General features: G+C 47.2%; 1 protein-coding gene across 2 annotated transcripts in view; it reads left to right on the forward strand.

The window, feature by feature from the left end:
• Positions 1 to 18,029, forward strand: part of NPTN (neuroplastin) — a 51,000-nt gene that overhangs the window by 4,409 nt on the left and 28,562 nt on the right. Inside the window, exon 2 of one of the 2 annotated variants that reach the window (XM_084293430.1) lies at positions 17,119 to 17,466. The exons of the other annotated variant lie outside the window; for it this stretch is intronic. Coding sequence (XP_084149556.1) covers positions 17,119 to 17,466 — 348 coding nt within the window. The remainder of the gene's footprint in view (positions 1 to 17,118; positions 17,467 to 18,029) is intronic. 2 annotated transcript variants of the gene reach the window in all.

The following is an 18,029-nucleotide window of genomic DNA, read 5'->3' on the forward strand; positions in this document are numbered from 1 at the left end:
CCCATCACTTGCCTTATTTATTCCATTTTCCACCTACTTGTTCACTGTTCCACATTAACAAGCACATACCTGACATGCAAAGCTATGTCAGTGACATCTTATTTTTGGTTAGGAGGCTCTTGCTTGGGGGCAGCTCCTCGGGGACCGGGTTGTGCTTGGGCTGCTGCCCCTGGGTGTGAAGGTTTGGGATCGTGTCCTATACACAGCCTGGTAGGTGCTTGAGGATGGCCGTTGTGTAGTCAGTGCAATTAAAACAAGCTGCTTAGCGGCATTTTGTAATGTTGTGGAGACTTGGCAGGGTTTTTACCCTGTTAATGCTAGAATGTGGAACTGGCTTGTGTGAAGTTGGAGGGGAGAGAGTCAAAGGACAACAGTCCTTGGCTGTTATCAAAGGTCTGTGTCAGAAAATAATATCTAGTTATTAAAACCATGATAATGGCCTGAAACATCACTTATGTTCCTTTAAAAACAAACACTTCCTTGATGTGGAATACATTTTCACTCTACGTTAAACTTCTTTTTTCTGCTACCTTGCACCGCACCATTTCTTTTGGTGCTGTAAGTGAGAGGGTCTAATTAAATCTAAATATAATTTCAGCCTGGATTGAATGTCTTGGGAGTATTTATCCCCTACTAAGATAACTACTGTAGACTTTTAAAAATTCATGCCCTCTTGATGAGCTCGAAGCTTTTTTGGGTCATCTGTGTGGTTGAAGTCACCACTTAAGCGCTGACGCAAACTCATTCAAGCAAAAAGACAATAACTTCTGCAGCCGTGAAGGGTTCTTCATCATGCGTTGTCAGAAGCCAGAGATGTCTGCTATCATTAAGAATTAGAAGTTCTTGAGAGTGAGATTTTTATTCTTTTTCCCTCCTGTTCCCGTTTCCACATGGTGGAAAACGACACCGCGATGGCAGCGTAGTATTTCGGCCGCTGGAAGGTGTGGGGCAAAGCGTCAACGCTGGGCTCTGGTCCTGGGTAAATTCAACCCCAAATGGAGCTGCTGGGGAGCAATGGGGTAGGGCAGCCTTTGTCCTTAGTGGCTTTGATGTTGGAAAGGGGCAGGGCACTAAGAATTTTGTTCTGCAGCTGCTTGGGAGGGAGGCAGAGGCACCGTGTCTGTCCTGCAGTTTTTGAAGGTGTGCTTGGGACTTCAGTACACAGATGTAATCTCAGACCTGCCTTGGGAACACTGTGTTTGTGTAAACTGGGGTGGTTTTTGCTATCAGATCGGAAGCCTTTTTATACACCAAAAAAAAAGAAGGGGGTGTCTGAAAGATCAAATCTTGCAGCTGAGGAGGAGCACTGTCCCAGGCAGCACCAGGCTAAACGCATCTGCATCGTGAGCCCTTGTTATGGAAGAAAATTAAATCACAATGCCCTGTTCTGGTATGAATAAAGGGGAAAAGTCTTAGAGTGTTCTAATTCCTATAGGCTTCTTTTACAGTCCATAGTTTCAAATATGACATTAAGGAATCTGTTAAGCCGAAGTGCTGCTTAGAGCAGCCGAGTGGTGTAGCTGCTTCCCCCATTACCTGAATCAGTGCTGGTCTGTGGTGATGAAGGGGCCACAGAGGCTCTCCCTAGAGCTTGTGTACCTTGGACACCTCAAATGAAAACATCTTCTAAGGTGGATATTGAAGGTGGGAGAAAAGGAGAGGACTGTTACAGATGTGAAAAGGTGCCGCCAGGCCAGAACTCCAAATAGGAGAAAAAGTCCTGGGGAAAAGGATTTAATTCTGGGAGGTTGGCACAACTGACAAAATATATTTGAAGCGAAAACCAGAGGGAATTGTATTTAAATGCCTAGAAAGGGAGCTCGACGATGATTTTAGCAAAGCAGTAGGCTCCCAGCAGGCTTCGTAGCAAACCAAAGGCAGACTGAAATAGTCCAGCGAAGGCATTCAGCAGGAGTTTGAAGGAACACATGCTTGGGTGTATTTTTAAAAACCAAGCGGATGCCATAGTGACTGACTGCTGCGGGATTTTTTTGGCCTGGTTTATGTTAGGAGAGCTTTGTGGTGGTGAGCTGGAATAATCCACCTTAGCAGGTTCGGTTTGGAAGTGTGGAAGTGTTTCAGTTCCCATCATACTCATTCAAAACTCGTAAAGAATTAAGTGATGCTCAGCTGGCTGCAGGTTGAAGTCCAGCTGCTCTGTTACTTTCAGCCTTGTTAAAATCACCCCAGTTTTGTGATGTTAAGCAGCTTTTGCCTTTGTGGTGCCAAAAGTGGTGCTTAATGACAGACTTGAGTGGAAATGCTGGAGATAAGGACTGCCATGAGGAAAATGTGGAATGAATCTGACAGTCCAGACCCAAAAAGAGAAATGAAGATTACCCTGGTGTGCTGCTACTTGTTGTTAATTCCTGCTTGAGGTGCCCTCGCCTCTGTGTACAAACAAGTTACCTCTCAGGGAGCTCAATATTGTTTCCTCCTCTCTCTGTTGCATTAAGCATCCAAGGTCGTCGTCGGCTGACATTTTATACTATGACACTTTATCTTTCTGATTTGATGCAGGCAGCTTAATTTCCACTTGTGATAGGTTGTCTTAATGACTCCGGGCTGCAAACTGGGAGCTCAGAATTTGGAGGTGCTGTTGTGTTCGGCGTTTGCCTACGGTAAAGCAAGCTCCGCAGCGAGCTGCTTCCTTTTAACGACTGCCAGGCTGCATAACCAGTGGGTTCTGCTGAGGCTTACCACTTTGTTGAAGAGAGGTGCCTCGGGGAAGCTTTTCTGAGTCTTGAAGCAGCTGAACATCGAGGGCTTGTGACTCAGAGCCGGGCTGTACATCTGTATGTCTTCAGAAGTCTCCTGGATGGGCTCCTCCTTGCTCCTTAGGTACAGTGGGAAGCTGGGGCTTGCCTGGACTCCCCCCAAAGCCCCTTGTATCTTCATGCTGGGGAACAAAAAAAAAAAAGGTCTGACAAAGTGGGCAGAAGTGTTACTGGCTGCTCTGCACACATCCCATCAGAAAGGAGTGCGCTTAATTGAACCTCCTGGTACAATCCCAGCGCACTTCAGGCGGACTGGAGGACTTGCTGCTGGTATTTCCAAAGAGCAGGTGAACGGGTTGGCTTTGCCTCTTGGTTGAAAAAACAGACATTGTGGGTGTCAGCAGAGAGCTTTTCGTTTGTACGATTGCTCTGAGAGAAATCCATGGATTGCCGCTTTGGTTTGCTGTAAAACGCGGTGTGTTTGGTACTTGGGGCTTTCTGTAACCTAGAAACCTGTGCTGCCAATCGGCCCTGTTTGGTTTGTTTTATCCTGGGTTCTTCACCAAGCCTTACCTCTCTGGTGTAGGCCTGGGAATGTCCATTTGTCTCTGCTCTGACCCCAGTGTTCTCAGAATTACCCCAAATAAGTCTCATTTCACAAAACTTTTCTCTCTTCTACTGCGTTTGGGCTTGTTTCATTTGCTCACCGGCTCCCATCATATGTTTTATAAAGGTCTGGATTGCCTTCACCTTTGGATCCTGTCCCCAGCAGAAGTACTGTCACCTCTACCTCCTGCACTTGGGGAACTGTTTGAGCTTTACCCTATTTGTGCCAGTTTTTTTTTTGTTTTTTTTTTATGCAAAGCAGTTGGGATGACACGAGTACCCGAGGGTGGGTGTGCTGTACCGAGCGCTTTTCTTGTTGGCACACGTGGCAGTAGTGCAAATGGCTTCATCTCCCTCCAGGAGCACTCTTCTTCTTTCCGCATTTCCTTCTATTGTGTTATTTGTGTTTAGATAGGGTGCAGTGCAAATCTTTGTTCTTTTGGTACCTTTGGCAGGAGGAGCAGTGTGAAGTAAGGCCGGGTTCTCCTGCTGAAGCGGATGGGACAGTTCATGTCTCTTCAGGGCGCTGAACCTGCTGTGAGACGAAGACACCACTGATTTGCTTTCATGTGGAATTCACTTCCACTTTTACTGACGGGTGTTTCAGTGCCATGCTGGAAGTGATGAGGTGCTCAGCTTGCTCTCACTTGCTCTCACATAACAGAACGAGTTAGGTCTAAGCAAAGCTCATGGAGCTCCTATTTTTAGTGCTACCAGGACCAACGTGGTGACCTCCAGCTTGAGCCACGTGGAGGAAGAAGGAAGTAATTTCTGAATCCCAGGAAGGACCTTGTTGTGAGAAAGGAGCAGAAAAGGCAGGAGAGAGAGAACCAGCTCTTAAGCAGCTATAAATACCAGTCAAGGCACAAATGGCAGAAGGGGCTGGATGAACGAAGTGCTGCTTAGCTCTTTTCCCTCGTACTTTCATCTTCTCAAATCTTGCTTTAAGTAGATCCAGAAGGGTGTGGGGCTTCCTAGTATTCAGTGAGTAAACGTCTGAGTTACAATGGCTCGTCAGTGGCCTACATTCAGATTTTTCAGCAAAATCACATTTTTCTGTTGTCCCTTTATGCTTCATCTAGGCAGCAAATTAACGGGGCAGGGATTTATCCTGTTCCTTCCACAGCACCAAGCGAATGCTTCGTCTGCTGCTGCTCTCCAGTTCTCTGACAAAAAGATTTCCCAAAGGGTTTTTCGAAATACTACGCTGTTGTCCTCTTTTGAACTGAATCAGAGCCTCTTGGAGATGGAAAATTACTAAATAAAGGTTTTTCGTTCTTTATTTTTTTTTTTGGAAAATGTAAACTTGCCCTGAGATGGCTGTGAAAATGTCACCTCTGGTTTAGGAGATCCCTCAGCAGCAAACCCTGGAAGGCTGGCAGATGAGGACTGCGTTTGCCTTGTTCTGACATTCTTCTCATAACTGCTGCAGTGAAGGGCCCAATGCAGGACAAATGCTATGCGTGCTTTGGTCTGACCTCCAGGAAGGTATTTAAAAGATGTCTTTGTAAAATAACTGCACAGCTGAACGGGGTCTTCGGTTCAAGAGCTGTGAGACTACTTAATGCAGCCCTCGTGTTACCTACCACAGCTCTTCAGGAATGCTGTGATAAAAACAAGTGAAGAACTATCTCTTCACTTGAGCTTGGGGAGAGGATTCCAAATAGAAACCAACAGAATTGTTTAGGTCACCGTTCACGTATTCAACCACCACAGAATCTCTAAAATGTGGTTAAATACTTTTTAAATAAATCTGAGCTGAATTTGGATCCTGTGTACCTTGAGTAGGCTGCACTTGAGCTCTTTGGACAGCTCAGGCACGAGAGATCTCACCCCTGACTTCTGTGGAGTGCTCTTTTCTTTCATCTCATTGCTTTTAGGGTGAAGTCACCTTAAATCCTTGATTTCCCAGCTTCTAAATTTTTATTCCCATCAAGGCATGTCTGCGTAATGCATAGTGTCAGTGATGTGCTGGTATTTTGGCTGAGTTCAGACAGAAGAGTTTTTCCATTTAATCTTTAAATACTTGCTGAACTGTTGCAGGGTTTCATTTCTTAGGTTTTTGCAGAAGCCTTCGAGCAGATACAGATGAAAACAAACAAAAACCTATAATTAGTACAGGTAACACAATGTTATTCTGTAAATTTTTTCCCTTATCCTGAACAAAGAACAGGTTTCTGGCAGTATTTTGTGTCAGCTCCCTTTATTCCTCCTGCTTCTAAGCTGGAAGACAGACTCTGGAAAACCCAGCAGCTCCATACAGGATCCTTTTATCCATGCCTGACGTGTCTGGGGGTTAGTCACCTTCCTGCACATCCCTTGTGTGAGGCGTGGGGAGCAGATCTCAGTAGCTGAGTGCGCTGGGAGGGAGCCTTGGGCTGCAGGAAGGTGATTTCTGCGGGGGGGATTAGGAGGCACGGCGTGGGGCATCGCCAGCAAGGCTCGCATTAACCTTGGCTCATGCTCAACTTGAATTTCAGCTCCTAAACAGCGATGTTTGCTGCTGCGGAGGAGCTGCCCTCAGAAGTTTATTTCTGTACCCATAATCTAAGCAGTGTCAGTAGGCCGTGTGAGATCAAACCCCCGGTCCAAGGAAGGATCCGATTTGTGACGCAGCCCCGGTGCAGCTGCATGTGCTGGCACGAAGCAGTGGGAAGGGCAAAGCTATTTCTACTGGTATGTCCTACATACGAGCCACGAGTGGTGGTAGACAGCCTGGTAGGGCTGTTTGAGTTAGCAAAGCCTCGCTGTGGTCAGGGGTGTGTTAGTGGAGCAGCAGGCCTGCCAAAATAGGGAGAAGCTGAACTGCGCTGGAGAAATGCCTTTGGGGGGAGAGAAACACTCAGAAATGCACCTTAGGGATGAGCTTCTCAAAATTTGCCAAGGAACATCAATTTGGCAAATAAATGGTGGCATCCTCAGTACTTTCTAATGCATTTCCTTCCTCATCCCCATTACTAGAAGAATGTTGTGGTGTCTGGAGAGCAGGCTGAGTGGGGACACTGCAGCCTGACCCGCTGCAGGTGCGTGGCCCTGAAGTTAGCAGCCAACAGACAGAACTGCTCTCTGGCTGTGGGAACGTGAGCTTTGCAGTAAGTAGAGCATCCCTTCTCCAACCCCAGCTCCTGGAGCAGGGGCAGCATCTTACATGTTCTTCTGAGGCAGCTCTTGCTCTCTGAACTCTGCTTTGCATTTCAAAATGTGTTGTTCCTTTTGCTGATAGCATTTCTTGGGCACGCAGTGGTTGTCTTTTTTTTTATTTTTTTTTTATTTTTTTTTCCTGAATGGCTTATTCTCAGCTCTGCCTCGGATTGTGTGACCTGTTACATAAGCCAACGGTTCTGCGAAGGGCATTTCTTTAAAACAGTCGGAGCGTTTTCTTCCTTGCAGATGAGACAGCAGCTCGTTCTTCTGCAGCATGTCTAAAAGGGGAAAAAAACAGGTTTGCCATTCAGTGTGTGCTTCTCTGCCAGAGAGAAATGCAATCACTCTCCTTTCAAATGCGGTTGTTGGATCAGGAAAGGTCAAAGCAAGACTGAAAATACTTCAAACCTTCACCTTACTAATGGAATAGTCTGTGGACTAGAAATAACTAATCTGAATGCTACTTTTTTTTTTTTTGTCATCTGTACCACCATCTCACAGAGATTTCCGTATCTTTAGGATGCAGATCTGGTTGTCTTAAAATATTTTGAGAGCTTGAGCGTGCAGGCTTCAGTTGCTGCGTTTGTGTGAACACTGGACACATTGAAATTTCTGTCTTCTTTAAGACTGCTGAAGCAGAGCTGTTGGGAGCTCTGCTTTTCTGTCTTGTGAAGCGGAGACCCTTCCCTTCCACTCCTAGGGAATGGGATCCTGGTTGTTAACAAGTATTTTTGGCAATAGACAGGAGCAATGCCATCGTGTTCTAGGGAAATTCTTGTACATTCCTCAGCTGCAACAGAAGTATTTCTGTAGTGACCTAAAAAAAAGAGTTCATGCTATCAAAGACTGGCTTATTTTTCCCCTGCATGGATGATTGTAAGTCTTTTGTCCCTAACTTGTGTCAGGGAGAGGCATAAATGGAAAAAAATGAAGAATAATGCCTTCCTCTGCAGAGGATGATGCAAGCTTAATCTTTGAAAAACCCGTGAGAAACTAGTCCACAAACTCGCTCTGGAAGGAAATCTGCCGTGGTCAATGCTTCTTGATGTGTTGAACCACATCAGGCTTGAACCAGCTTCCTGCCAGCGTGCACCCTTCTGAGCCAACAGGAATTTAAATGCATGCAAAAGCAGCACCGGCCACAGCTCCCCGGCTGTCAGGAGCTCTGGCTCCACATCCTGCTCCTGCATCGCCTCGGGAGGGAGGTGAACACTTGCTCGGTAAACTTGCTTCCCACTTACATGCCTGCCTCAATCCCTCATCCCTGCAGCACGCAGAAGTCTCCTGACTCTTGCAGCAGTCCTCGAGCAGAGCCCGGGGGCTGTTGGCAGCCCTGGGGAGCAGTTAGCAGCCCGTGCAGCCTGCGGGAAGCTGGCGATGGCAGAGCTCTCTGGGATTTTAAAACTCCGGTACTAAAAGTGGGTTGCATTCTGCTGGTGCTGCCCTGAACTGAGGTGTGTGTCCTCGCCAGGGGGTGGCTTGCCATTTTCCTGGAATGGCTTCGTCATCCACCGTTGTTTAATTGCTGTTGTACGAGGGGCTGGTCTAGGCAAACTGCCAAATGAAGCTAACCAGAGGTGTTTTACTTAAGCATGTGGTTGAAATGCTGCCTAGCTACATGGGGTTTGTTTAGGATTTGTCCGTTGCCTTCTGCCATGCCTCTCATGGTGCATGCAGCTGCTCTGGAGACTGCTAAGAGCAGTTCCTGACTGCTGCCCTGTAACTTTTTATTTGAAATACAAAGAAATGTGCTTTCAAAGGCACTGAACAAATGGATGAACGTGCTGTTGCTCTGGGTGCCGTTCCACAGGCAAGTTAACGCATGCACCAGGTTGATAATGTTTGTTTGTTTGGTGGTACAAGGAAATGAGAGATTTTCTTTACTTCCTACAGAAGAGAAGGCTTTAATATCACGTCTGCAGTGGTGGTTAGTGTCTGCAGTACTGTACCCATCTCCAACCAGGATGTCCAAAGCGGAGAGAATTGCTCTAGTAGATGAACTCGCAGGGCAGACGCTTGGAGCTTTCTAGATAACACTTGTTCGATGCCTCTAAGCAATTGGGTTTAAAACACAAAGCAGACTTCTCTCAGGACAAAGCTATAAACTGAAAATAGAGCTTGTACTCAGCAGAAAATGAGCTATGATAGGGACTTCTGAATGCACTTCAGGGACGTGGCTGTGTAAAAAAAAAATAGCATCTCTTTCCTGCACGTCTGCTCATGTGCCATCTCAGTCTGGTGTACGTGTAACGCACCGCGTTCCTTATCAGCACTTCTGAGCCCTTTGCAGAGAAATCGGGATGTGTAACACAGATTCCTATAGCCAAGTTTGCAATTAAAATTTGACGTCAAGGTTTGTTTCGTATGTAAAGGGGGCTCTGTCAGGTTCTTTTGCCCCCTCACTGTTCCAGTAGCTAAGGGAAACATCAAGTTTCCCAGTCGTTTGTCAGCACCTAGGCCAGTGTTCCAGTTGGTTCTTCAAATCACACTCTTACATAGCATGAGAGAACTAGAGGAACTTTTTTCCCAGTTTTTCAGATGGAAAGAACAAGATCCATAAACTGCCATGCTTCAAAATGTGACGATAGGCAGGAGGCTGACATCAACATGGAGCCAAAACGAGGGAGTAGTTCTTAATTTCTTGGTTGGATTATTCCTCTCTTGCCAAATATTCCAGACTCAAATCTGTTTACATTTCTCCCATCTTGTGGTATCAAATGTATGAGCGTGGGGTTGCTGCAAAAGTAGACTGGAAGCACTGTGCACACCTCATGAAATGATGTGTGAGTGTGGGCAAGGTGCCTGGAGAAGGGTTGAGTCTGGAGGGAATATGTTTAGGGCTTTTAGGGCAGCTTCCAGAAACTGAGGGCACACAGACACGACTCCTACATGTCAGTGTCGTTTCTGCCCAATGATCTCCTATGAACCGTGTTTTTCATTGAATTATGGTTACTGTGAGTGTTTTTTGCCCAATAAAGGTGATTAAGTATTATTTACAGTCAGAGCTGTTTGTGGTGTAAAGCTGAGCATTGCTCGATTATTCCAAGGAAGCTCTTAAATAAAAACATCCACCGGGTGAATGTGTGGGGGAAGGTGAATGGGCAGCTTGAGCTCTTCGCCCTGATCTGAGTGGTTTTTTCCCCTTGGGAGTGGCTGTTGGAGCAGAGGACCTTCAGAACTCCTCTCCAGGCTGCGTTCCCTGATATATAACCTCGGAGCAGGTCAGCACCGAGCAGTTTCTCTCGGCTACGTGGGACGTATTTCCAGGATGGCCTCACGGTAGAGATAGCTCTGAACCATTTACTTAAGGGCTCCCTGAATGTTGCTTCAGCAACCAAATGGAATTAGGTTCTCCCTAAATCTTTTTTTGCACGTCAAACCGGGCAAGACTTTGTAATGCGCAGAGAAATGAGGAATGTTGGTCTGGGTCCAGAAAACGTTAATCCTCCTGTCTGCGGGCTTGGCTGAAGTAATCCTCAGGTTTCCCTCTCCGTGCAAGGGAGGCAGCGCTCCAGCAGGGGCTCGTGCATTTTGCACGGTGCTCTCTGGGTAGTGCTTTCCTCCATAGCAAGTCAGAACCTACCCTCACCTCTATAAAACTGCAAGATGAGATGCTTCTTAGTGCTTCTGCAGCTGGCTGAAGAGCAGGGCAAAGCAGACCAAGAAAAGTAGTGCCCAGCATCCACTCCACCAGCTAACGTACTGAAATCCAGCAGGCTCTGGCAATCGGTTGCACAAGGTACGCTCTAGGGCAGCTGCTGACTCATACTTGGGTGGCTGCAGAGAGCAGCAAAGTGTGCTGGAAAAATTAAACCCATCTCTTTATCAGCGATGTGATGTAAAGCCCAGCCCGTCTCTTTATCAGAGAGCTGATTAAAAGCCATGTTCTCGAGTGATAAACGAGTGGGAAAGCATTAAACCTGCTAGCTGATAGGTGAAAACAGGCAGGATGTTTCAGCGCTTTCCATGGAATTGAAATGTTTACAGCCTTCTGCTCCAGCTGCCGTTTTGGCTATCGCTCTTTTGGTACGGATTTAACTTAATTTCAAATCCTTTGTTTTAGTAAAGGTCAGAATTGGCAAGACACTCAACGTTAATTAGGCTGTCTTTTTTGCTTCTGCCTGAAACAAAAACGCAATACTTTGTCGAAGTGACTGTAGTCTTTCTCCCACTTGAGGAAAAAAAAAAAAGATATTATCACATAATTAACACCTTTCAGTGAAGAAGAAGGTGTTAATTAGGCAAAGTCGCAGTTAAATAGCAGGTAGTTGGGCTCAGGCTTTCAAAGCCCAGGTGATGGGTGCAGTGGGAAGGTGAGGAGAGCAGGGTGACTGCTGGTGCAGCTTTCCTTGATATCCTGATACAAGTGAGACTTGCCCTATAAGAAAGCTGAAAATAGCCTAACTGGAGGGCAGGGCAAAGCCATCTGAGGAGCACCTGAGAAGAGCTGAAATTTGGTATTTTAATTAGTTTGTTCCCCTTCCTGAAGCTGAAATCCAGGTGTTCCCTGGTGCTGCAACCATGCCGTGAGCCCTGGTGTCAGGAGCAGGTTTCCTTGGAAGGAGACGATACCAACACAGCATTTCGGAAGCACGTTTGTGTTTGCAGCTGGCAGTATTGCCTTCTCCCCTATTAAATCCTCATAAATGCAGTTCTCTTTGTCATTCCAGGACAGAAGATGAAGAGATTTAGCTAGTCCCTCTGCAGCGTGTGCCAGTGGTTGTGAAGCTTCACTTCTCTTTACAGGTGCAGAGCCTGGGGTATTTGGGAAAGCTGGAGGAATGTTTTTGGGGAAAAAGATACCAGTGTCTCTAATTCAGAACAGCAATTAGGAAATGGATCTGAAAAGAGGTTAACAAGGAGACACCGATAGCTTCGACCCTACTGCCTATTTCTGGTGGGAGAGCCTCAGTGTGAAGCAGGTGATGGTATTTGCTACGGTGACACCTGTATCTCATCCGTCTGGATGATTTCGGTATAACTGCAGGCACGGCTCTCAGCCAGTGCGCAGAAATGAAATGGCCAGACCTGTGCGAGGGGCCTGGGAGCTGTGGAAGCTGTGAAATGTGGGCATGTGGCAGGGTAATAGGACAGACAGGAAACATCAGCCCTGCCTGTTCGCACGGAGGTTTGGATGGTGAAGGCAGACAATCTGCAGAGCGCAGTCCTAAAGCAGTTTGAGCTGTGGTGTGGGCCTCCTGCTGAAATCAGGTGTGCTTCTTGCACTAGCTTTGCAAATGCTTTCCTCATTTCTGAGCTTTGAACTGTGTGTTGTTCCTTCTAAGTGGAATTCACCCCAAGATGAAGGCAGGAGGAGCATCGTCTTGCCTGGCAGAGACATGCACTGCTCTGTCCTGGTTGTAAAATTGCTTTGTTGCAGCTGTATTTCTTGTGGCTGGATGTGTTCTTAGAAATAGTTTGTACTCCCTTTGTTCCAACCACGTTTTTACGTTCTTGTGCCTGTTCCCTGCTCTGAACTCGGTGGCCTTCCTGTTCTCTTATCTTTGCGGACTTTGTTTTAAGACCACGTCTTCTTTGGACTCTCACTTCTTTCAGCTTTAATCTTATGCCGGATAAAAGTTACACGCCTAGAGAAATTAGCATTTGTTCTGCATTAGTAGGGCTTTTTGCAGTACCTGCGCTTCATTTCATTCTGGCTGATTCTGTTTGTGTGCTGGGGCAGGCTTAACATTTCCTTAGCATTTATCTGCATCTTCTTCAAGCCAAACCCTTGTTTTATTTTTAACATCTTTCTTAGGACGTTTATTTAGGCTAGTATTCCTCCTGCGTTGCTTCTCCAGTGCCATTGGTGTTGAGTCTTCTGCGGCCTGGTGGGAAGTTTAGGATATTTAAAAGATACTTACATGTTTTTATTTAAATTGATAGCAGGGGCTTTTTTGCAACCGAAGGATGACTTCCATCAGGTACCACCTTTGGTTTGCTTTTTTTTTGACTGGTGGATCACTGCTGATACATCTTATACTGGCTGTTGGTCTCTGTCAAAGATCCTTTTGTGCACATTCATTCTAGCAGGTGAGGAAGTTGAGAAGCTCTTTGGTCCCTGTGATACTGGTTAAAGCTGTTTGGGCTTTGTCTTTTGAGTATTGTTGCATTTGGGCTCCAGCCAAGGCAGAACACAAGCTCCTCTACAGGCTTCAGAAGCTGCTCGGAGTTAGCTCAATATTTCTCTGTGCTTCCAATATGTTTAAGTTACAGCTTTATGCAGAACTCAGGGCTACGATGACACGACCACAGCAGCAAGCAGATGAGCCTTGTTGCTTCTCCCACACATCTGCCCTATGTAGGTAAGCTGCTGCTGCCTTTTTTCTGGCCCCTGTCAGTGTGGGCAGTAGCTGTGGGTGGAAAGGTGTCACTGCCACCCCAAGCTAGGGGGGATGCTGCTGGTGTGTAAAGCTGTGAGTTATTTGCCATAGCTTGGCCAACAGGGAGCTAAACAGAAGCAAAATGGATCAGGAAGGTGTCTTCCATCGATGAATGAAAGTAAGTCTGCTTAGGTGTGCTAAGGCTAAGCTTCTACACTTATTTAAACTCCTCATCTTCAGTGTCCTTTTCTATTCCTCTCCTGAGCTCTATGTTTGACCAGTGTTGAGCTTTTTCAGCTTACTGGCCATGGCAGTCTACTTTATGTGCTTCTGTTGTTGCACATGGACAATTTTGGCTGCCCTTTTGAACAGCCCCAAGCTCTCCCCCGCTTCCAGTTCAAGCACACCTGCCTGTCTCTCAAAATACCTTTTGCCTAACTGTATCTTAGCAATTCTTCGCTAAAATACATGTTACCATGTTCGCATCTTGCCTGTGTGAAGAGCTGTGCACTGGGCTTCATTCATCTTTGGCAGAATTGTGTTTAGGCATTAGTTTGTTCCTCTCATTCTAGAATCCATCGCTTTCCTTCCTTTTCTCTTCAAAATTGGTAAGGGAGGGTGAATCTGCAACAAACAAACCTCACTTTCTTAGCAATTTAAGAGTGTTGCTACTGGTTCTGCATTGTCAGACAGATAACCACAAATTTTTAACAAAAAAAGTGTTGAAAACATAAGTGTACTTGATTTGTTACATCTGCTGGCCTATCATGTGTTGATTTTTTTTTTTTTTTTTTACAATCTGGAGTATTGTGAATATTCTGTAAACACCTGGCGGGAGGTTTAACAATAGGTTTTGTTCTTTTATGCCTGATAGCAATCAGCATTAAAAAATAAACCCCAACACAACGCCTTTTTCTTTTAATGAGGAAAACTCCCTGTGTAACAGAACTACTTGATGACTGAAGAACACACAGCTGTCACCTGAAACTATTGAAACTTGATAGGAATACTTTCTTCTAAGCATTTAGAGGTGCTTATTTCTACCCCAGTGAATAAGAGATCACTTAAAACGTGGGCTGCTCTTCTGCTTCCCATGGGCTGATAGGATCTTAGGGTGTGGGTGCCGGCCCCAGCGCTGTTCATCTGTCCGCTGACACTGGGGAGCTGAAGCTGGAAATCGTTCCTGCCACCAGTGCTTCCTGCAGTTTTGGGGAATTTCACAAAGCAGCTTTCAGTTTTCAGCTGCGAGCAGTGTAATTGCTGTAACAGAGCCGTGGCCCTGCCGTGACCTGCCTGTATTTTGATGTGCAGCTCTTCGTCTGATGTGTCTGATGCTCCTATTTCCAGGCTTGTGCAGAACACGATAATAACAAAGCAGCGAGTGCTGCGCTCCGGAGAAGACCAAGTAAGGAAACTGCTGGGCTCCGAAAGCCTCTTATGTAAGCAGTGAAATCTGCACAGTGTCATTTTCTGTTTGGTTTTGAACAATTATGGAAATCCCTGACAATTGCCAAAAAGCAGGAGTGCTTCAGCTTCCAGACTCCCATTGTGTTACAGCAAGCGCTCAGTGTAATGTTTAGCTTTTTTTTGCCCCCTTTTTAATGATGGCTTGGTACTGACAGGCTTCAGCTCTTTTTCTGTAGCTTCTGGCTGGATGTTTTAATCAGAAATGGCCCTCTGGCAGATGTACAGTAGCTGGAAGCATTGCCTAACTTACTGATGCTGTTTGATCTATTGCCTTTGCCGTTCCTGAACTACTGAAAATGCAAAACATTAACCTGAGACTCTTGTGCAGAGTTTTTAATAGCTCTGCCAGGCCTTTGTAATGCTAAGTCTTGATTAATCTGCACATGGAGGCTCTTCTACCACCTTCATTCCCATTTGTTTCCTCCCAGAATTTCTATCGTAACCTGGAACACCCTTTTAAAGAGCGCTTTCATCTCCTGCTGGGGTGGGGGGAGCCAACAAATCCAGTTTGCGTTTTTCTTTGCCATCATTATGGAGTTGTCTGTGCTGCTGGCATGGTTTCTCAGATCCTGATAGCGTTGCACTGAAATTTATCGTAATCTGAGGCATTGTTTTTCAAGGGGATTTGAAACTGATGGAAGCCTAGGGTTTAAAACTTAAACCCGGAGAGTATTTACCAAAGGGACCTTTTGATGCAGTTGTCCAGTTTAATCTCTTTCTATTATTTTTAGGCTTTGTGCACAAGTTACAAGAACTTAACAGCTTAGCTAATGCAGAAGCAAATTCAAAACTGAAAGCTTTTGGCAGCTTGTCCTACCCAAATTGCTGATACTCCCTGTAATAAGAGGATTTACAGTCCTCTTTCATGCTACGTTTGCCTCCGGCATAGCCCCAGCAGTAGTGCAGCTACTGGTGGTTTGAAACAGACCCTCACACCCCTTCATCCCCGCCCAGAGATGCCTTTGCTGCAGCAGTGGTTGGGATCACAGCCCCGGGGCTTTGGGTCACTCGGGCTTTGACTTCGGTGATCCCTTTGGTGGCAGGGAGCTCGCCTCTGCTGCTGGTGGTAGCTGGGAGCCTGCAGGGTGAGGAGGCTGTGGGAGCAGCCTTCCCAAGCTGCTGTCATCTCCTCAGCCCTGAGTGGCATTTCCACATTGCAGTGGGCAAGCAGGGGGGAAAAAAAGCCTGTAATTTCAGGGAAGGAGCTGCTGAGTGATGGCAGGCAGGTAGGCTGTGCCGTGAGCTATCGCCTTTTGCATCCAGCAAACCACATTCAGCAGACGCCGGTCTCGCTGTTGGGTTTCTGCCTCTTTGGAAATTCAAAGCCTTCAGTGCCCCTTGAAACAGGGACAGTCCAGCAGAGCAGGATCATAACCCCGTCTCCTTTGTTAGCCTGAGCAGCAGCGTGAGAGCAGTGTGAGCCTTGTTAGCCTCCAGAAACAACAGCGGTGCTCTTCGCCCCGTTTGTGGCTGCTGCTAATTAGGGCACAGCAGCTTTTCCTCGCTCCCTGCAGCAGTGGGTTATTTGCAGTAGTGTTTCTACCCAGCACAGAGCTCACCTGCCTTTAGTGCTGAGAGAGTCCTCACCGATGAGCTGATAGCAGAAATGATTTCTGGGGTTAATCCGTCTGGTTTCTGAGCCTTTGTTTTTGCAGCTATTGCGGTTGTTCCTCAGGCAGGGCCGCGCCATCAGGGGACGGTTCCTAAATAAGCGTGCACCAAAAGCTGTGCCATCGAATTGTCTGCCAGTCCTCTTCCTGGAAATAAGCCGTGGTTTTAAGGGGAGGGATGAAGCGATCTCACTCTGTGCGGCACTTCTGAGTGCTGTGAAGCCCCGCAGCCCGGGCAGCGCAGCAATCTGACAGGTTTTGCTCCCTAATCTGCCTGGCCAGCTGTGTTGTAATCTTTGGGTTTTCGGGGGAGGCGGCGGGGGAGAGACCAGCTTTAGGGCAACGCAGTTTTCGGTAGGGACCTTTGGAAGCAGGATTGAAGGACAGTTTGGTGTGCTTGCTCTTAACGCTGCTCAGAAGCTGGTAAGTATTGAAGGACTTCAAAGTAAGGATGGTTTGGGCTGATGGTCAGCAGCACGGCATCTTGTTTCCAAAGGCAAAAATTGTATGGTCTCTTGGGACAGGTGGCACCAAAGGCACTTCCTAGCTAAGGGAAGCAGTCCTGCCTGTGTACGTGTGTACCAGGGAAATTCCTTTTGCCTCGGAAGGGTGGGAGGCACTCACAGCTCCGGTGGTCCATCTGCTTCAGGGAAGTGGGTCAGCAGTGTCCTGGGGACTTCCAGGCCTCACATGTCCAAAACAGGTGAAAAAAAAGGTCAAAGCAGAGCTCACAGCCACAAGCTGTGTAGGGTTTTTCCCCTTTTCACTTCTTCCCCCGCCCTGTAGATGGGTCATACAAAAACGAGACAACTTTTAGAGAAAGACATCTGGCCACGAGCACTTACTGCCCGTCAGCAGGAAGGCTGACCCAAGAGAAAGGTTTGACACCCACCAGCGTGCTCTACAGCTCGGAGTCGTCTCCTGGCTGGTTTGAAGCAGCGTGCCCTGCAGCCCGGGTCTTCCCGAGCACAGCCCTGTAGGATCGAGCCCTTGTGCCACCCTAGGGCTGTGGGGACGAGCATTTCGTGCCACGATTTGCCTCCCACGATGCTGCTGGCAGAGAATGCTCTCCAACTACCAAGCTGCCAGTGCCCCGTGGTGTGCTTCTGCTCCAAAAGTGGTGTTAACAGCTGTTACTGTAGATGCTGATGTCTTTTCTAACTGTTTTCTGCACCTCGTTGCTTTATTCTTTATGAGATCTTTTTGTTTTCTGCTGGTCTGTCACTGCGTTTCTGCTGCCCCTCCCTCTAGCCGGGTTTGTCAAGTCGCCCATGTCAGAAACTAAGCTCACGGGGGACGCCTTTGAACTGTACTGTGATGTGGTTGGGAACCCCACTCCAGAGATCCAGTGGTGGTACGCTGAAGTCAACCGGGCTGAGTCTTTCAAACAGCTGTGGGATGGCGCGCGGAAGCGCCGGGTCACCATTAACACCGCCTACGGGGCGAACGGGGTGAGCGTGCTGAGAATAACCCGCCTCACCTTGGAAGACTCTGGGACTTACGAGTGCAGGGCCAGCAACGACCCCAGGAGGAATGACTTGAGGCAAAATCCCTCCATAACGTGGATTCGAGCCCAGGCTACTATAAGCGTCCTTCAGAGTGAGTTCGGCGCCCTGCCGCAGTGGTACCGTAGTTCTAGAGGCAGCCCAGTGCCCCTCGCCTTCCCCTGATCCCCGTCAGCCCCCTGCTGCCTTGTCCTGTTGTTTCCAACCCGACACCGTTCCCGTAGTGCTGACCTGTCTGCCACCCCTCTGTCTTCTCCTTAGGATTAAAGGAGTTGGGAGAAATCCCTGGGTTAGTTTCATAGCTGTGTGTGGAAACCAGCCCCGCGTTGAGCTTGTGCCTCTCCCCTACCCCGTAGCTCTGTAGCAGGTTTCCAGCCACCCGAATGCTGGCTTCTCCATCAGTGCCTTTATATTTGACTTGTGTTCTTCCCAGGTCTAACCATTTTTTTTTTTTCTTCTGTTCTCTTGGAATTTCCTCTGAATGCCTTCCTCACGTGATTTTGGTTGCATATATGCTGCTGTGCAGATCCTTCCCTTTCGGTTATGCGTGACCTTTACTGTGCAGATTTTTCCGTGAAGTCGTGTTGCTTTTCCTTCCCCAGCAGCATGTTTCCTCAGGAGTTCTCTGATGCAGCAGCACTGAACTGATGCAGCTAT

Source organism: Netta rufina (assembly GCF_964035555.1).
Source record: "Netta rufina genome assembly, chromosome: 11".
Classification (NCBI taxonomy): domain Eukaryota; kingdom Metazoa; phylum Chordata; class Aves; order Anseriformes; family Anatidae; genus Netta; species Netta rufina.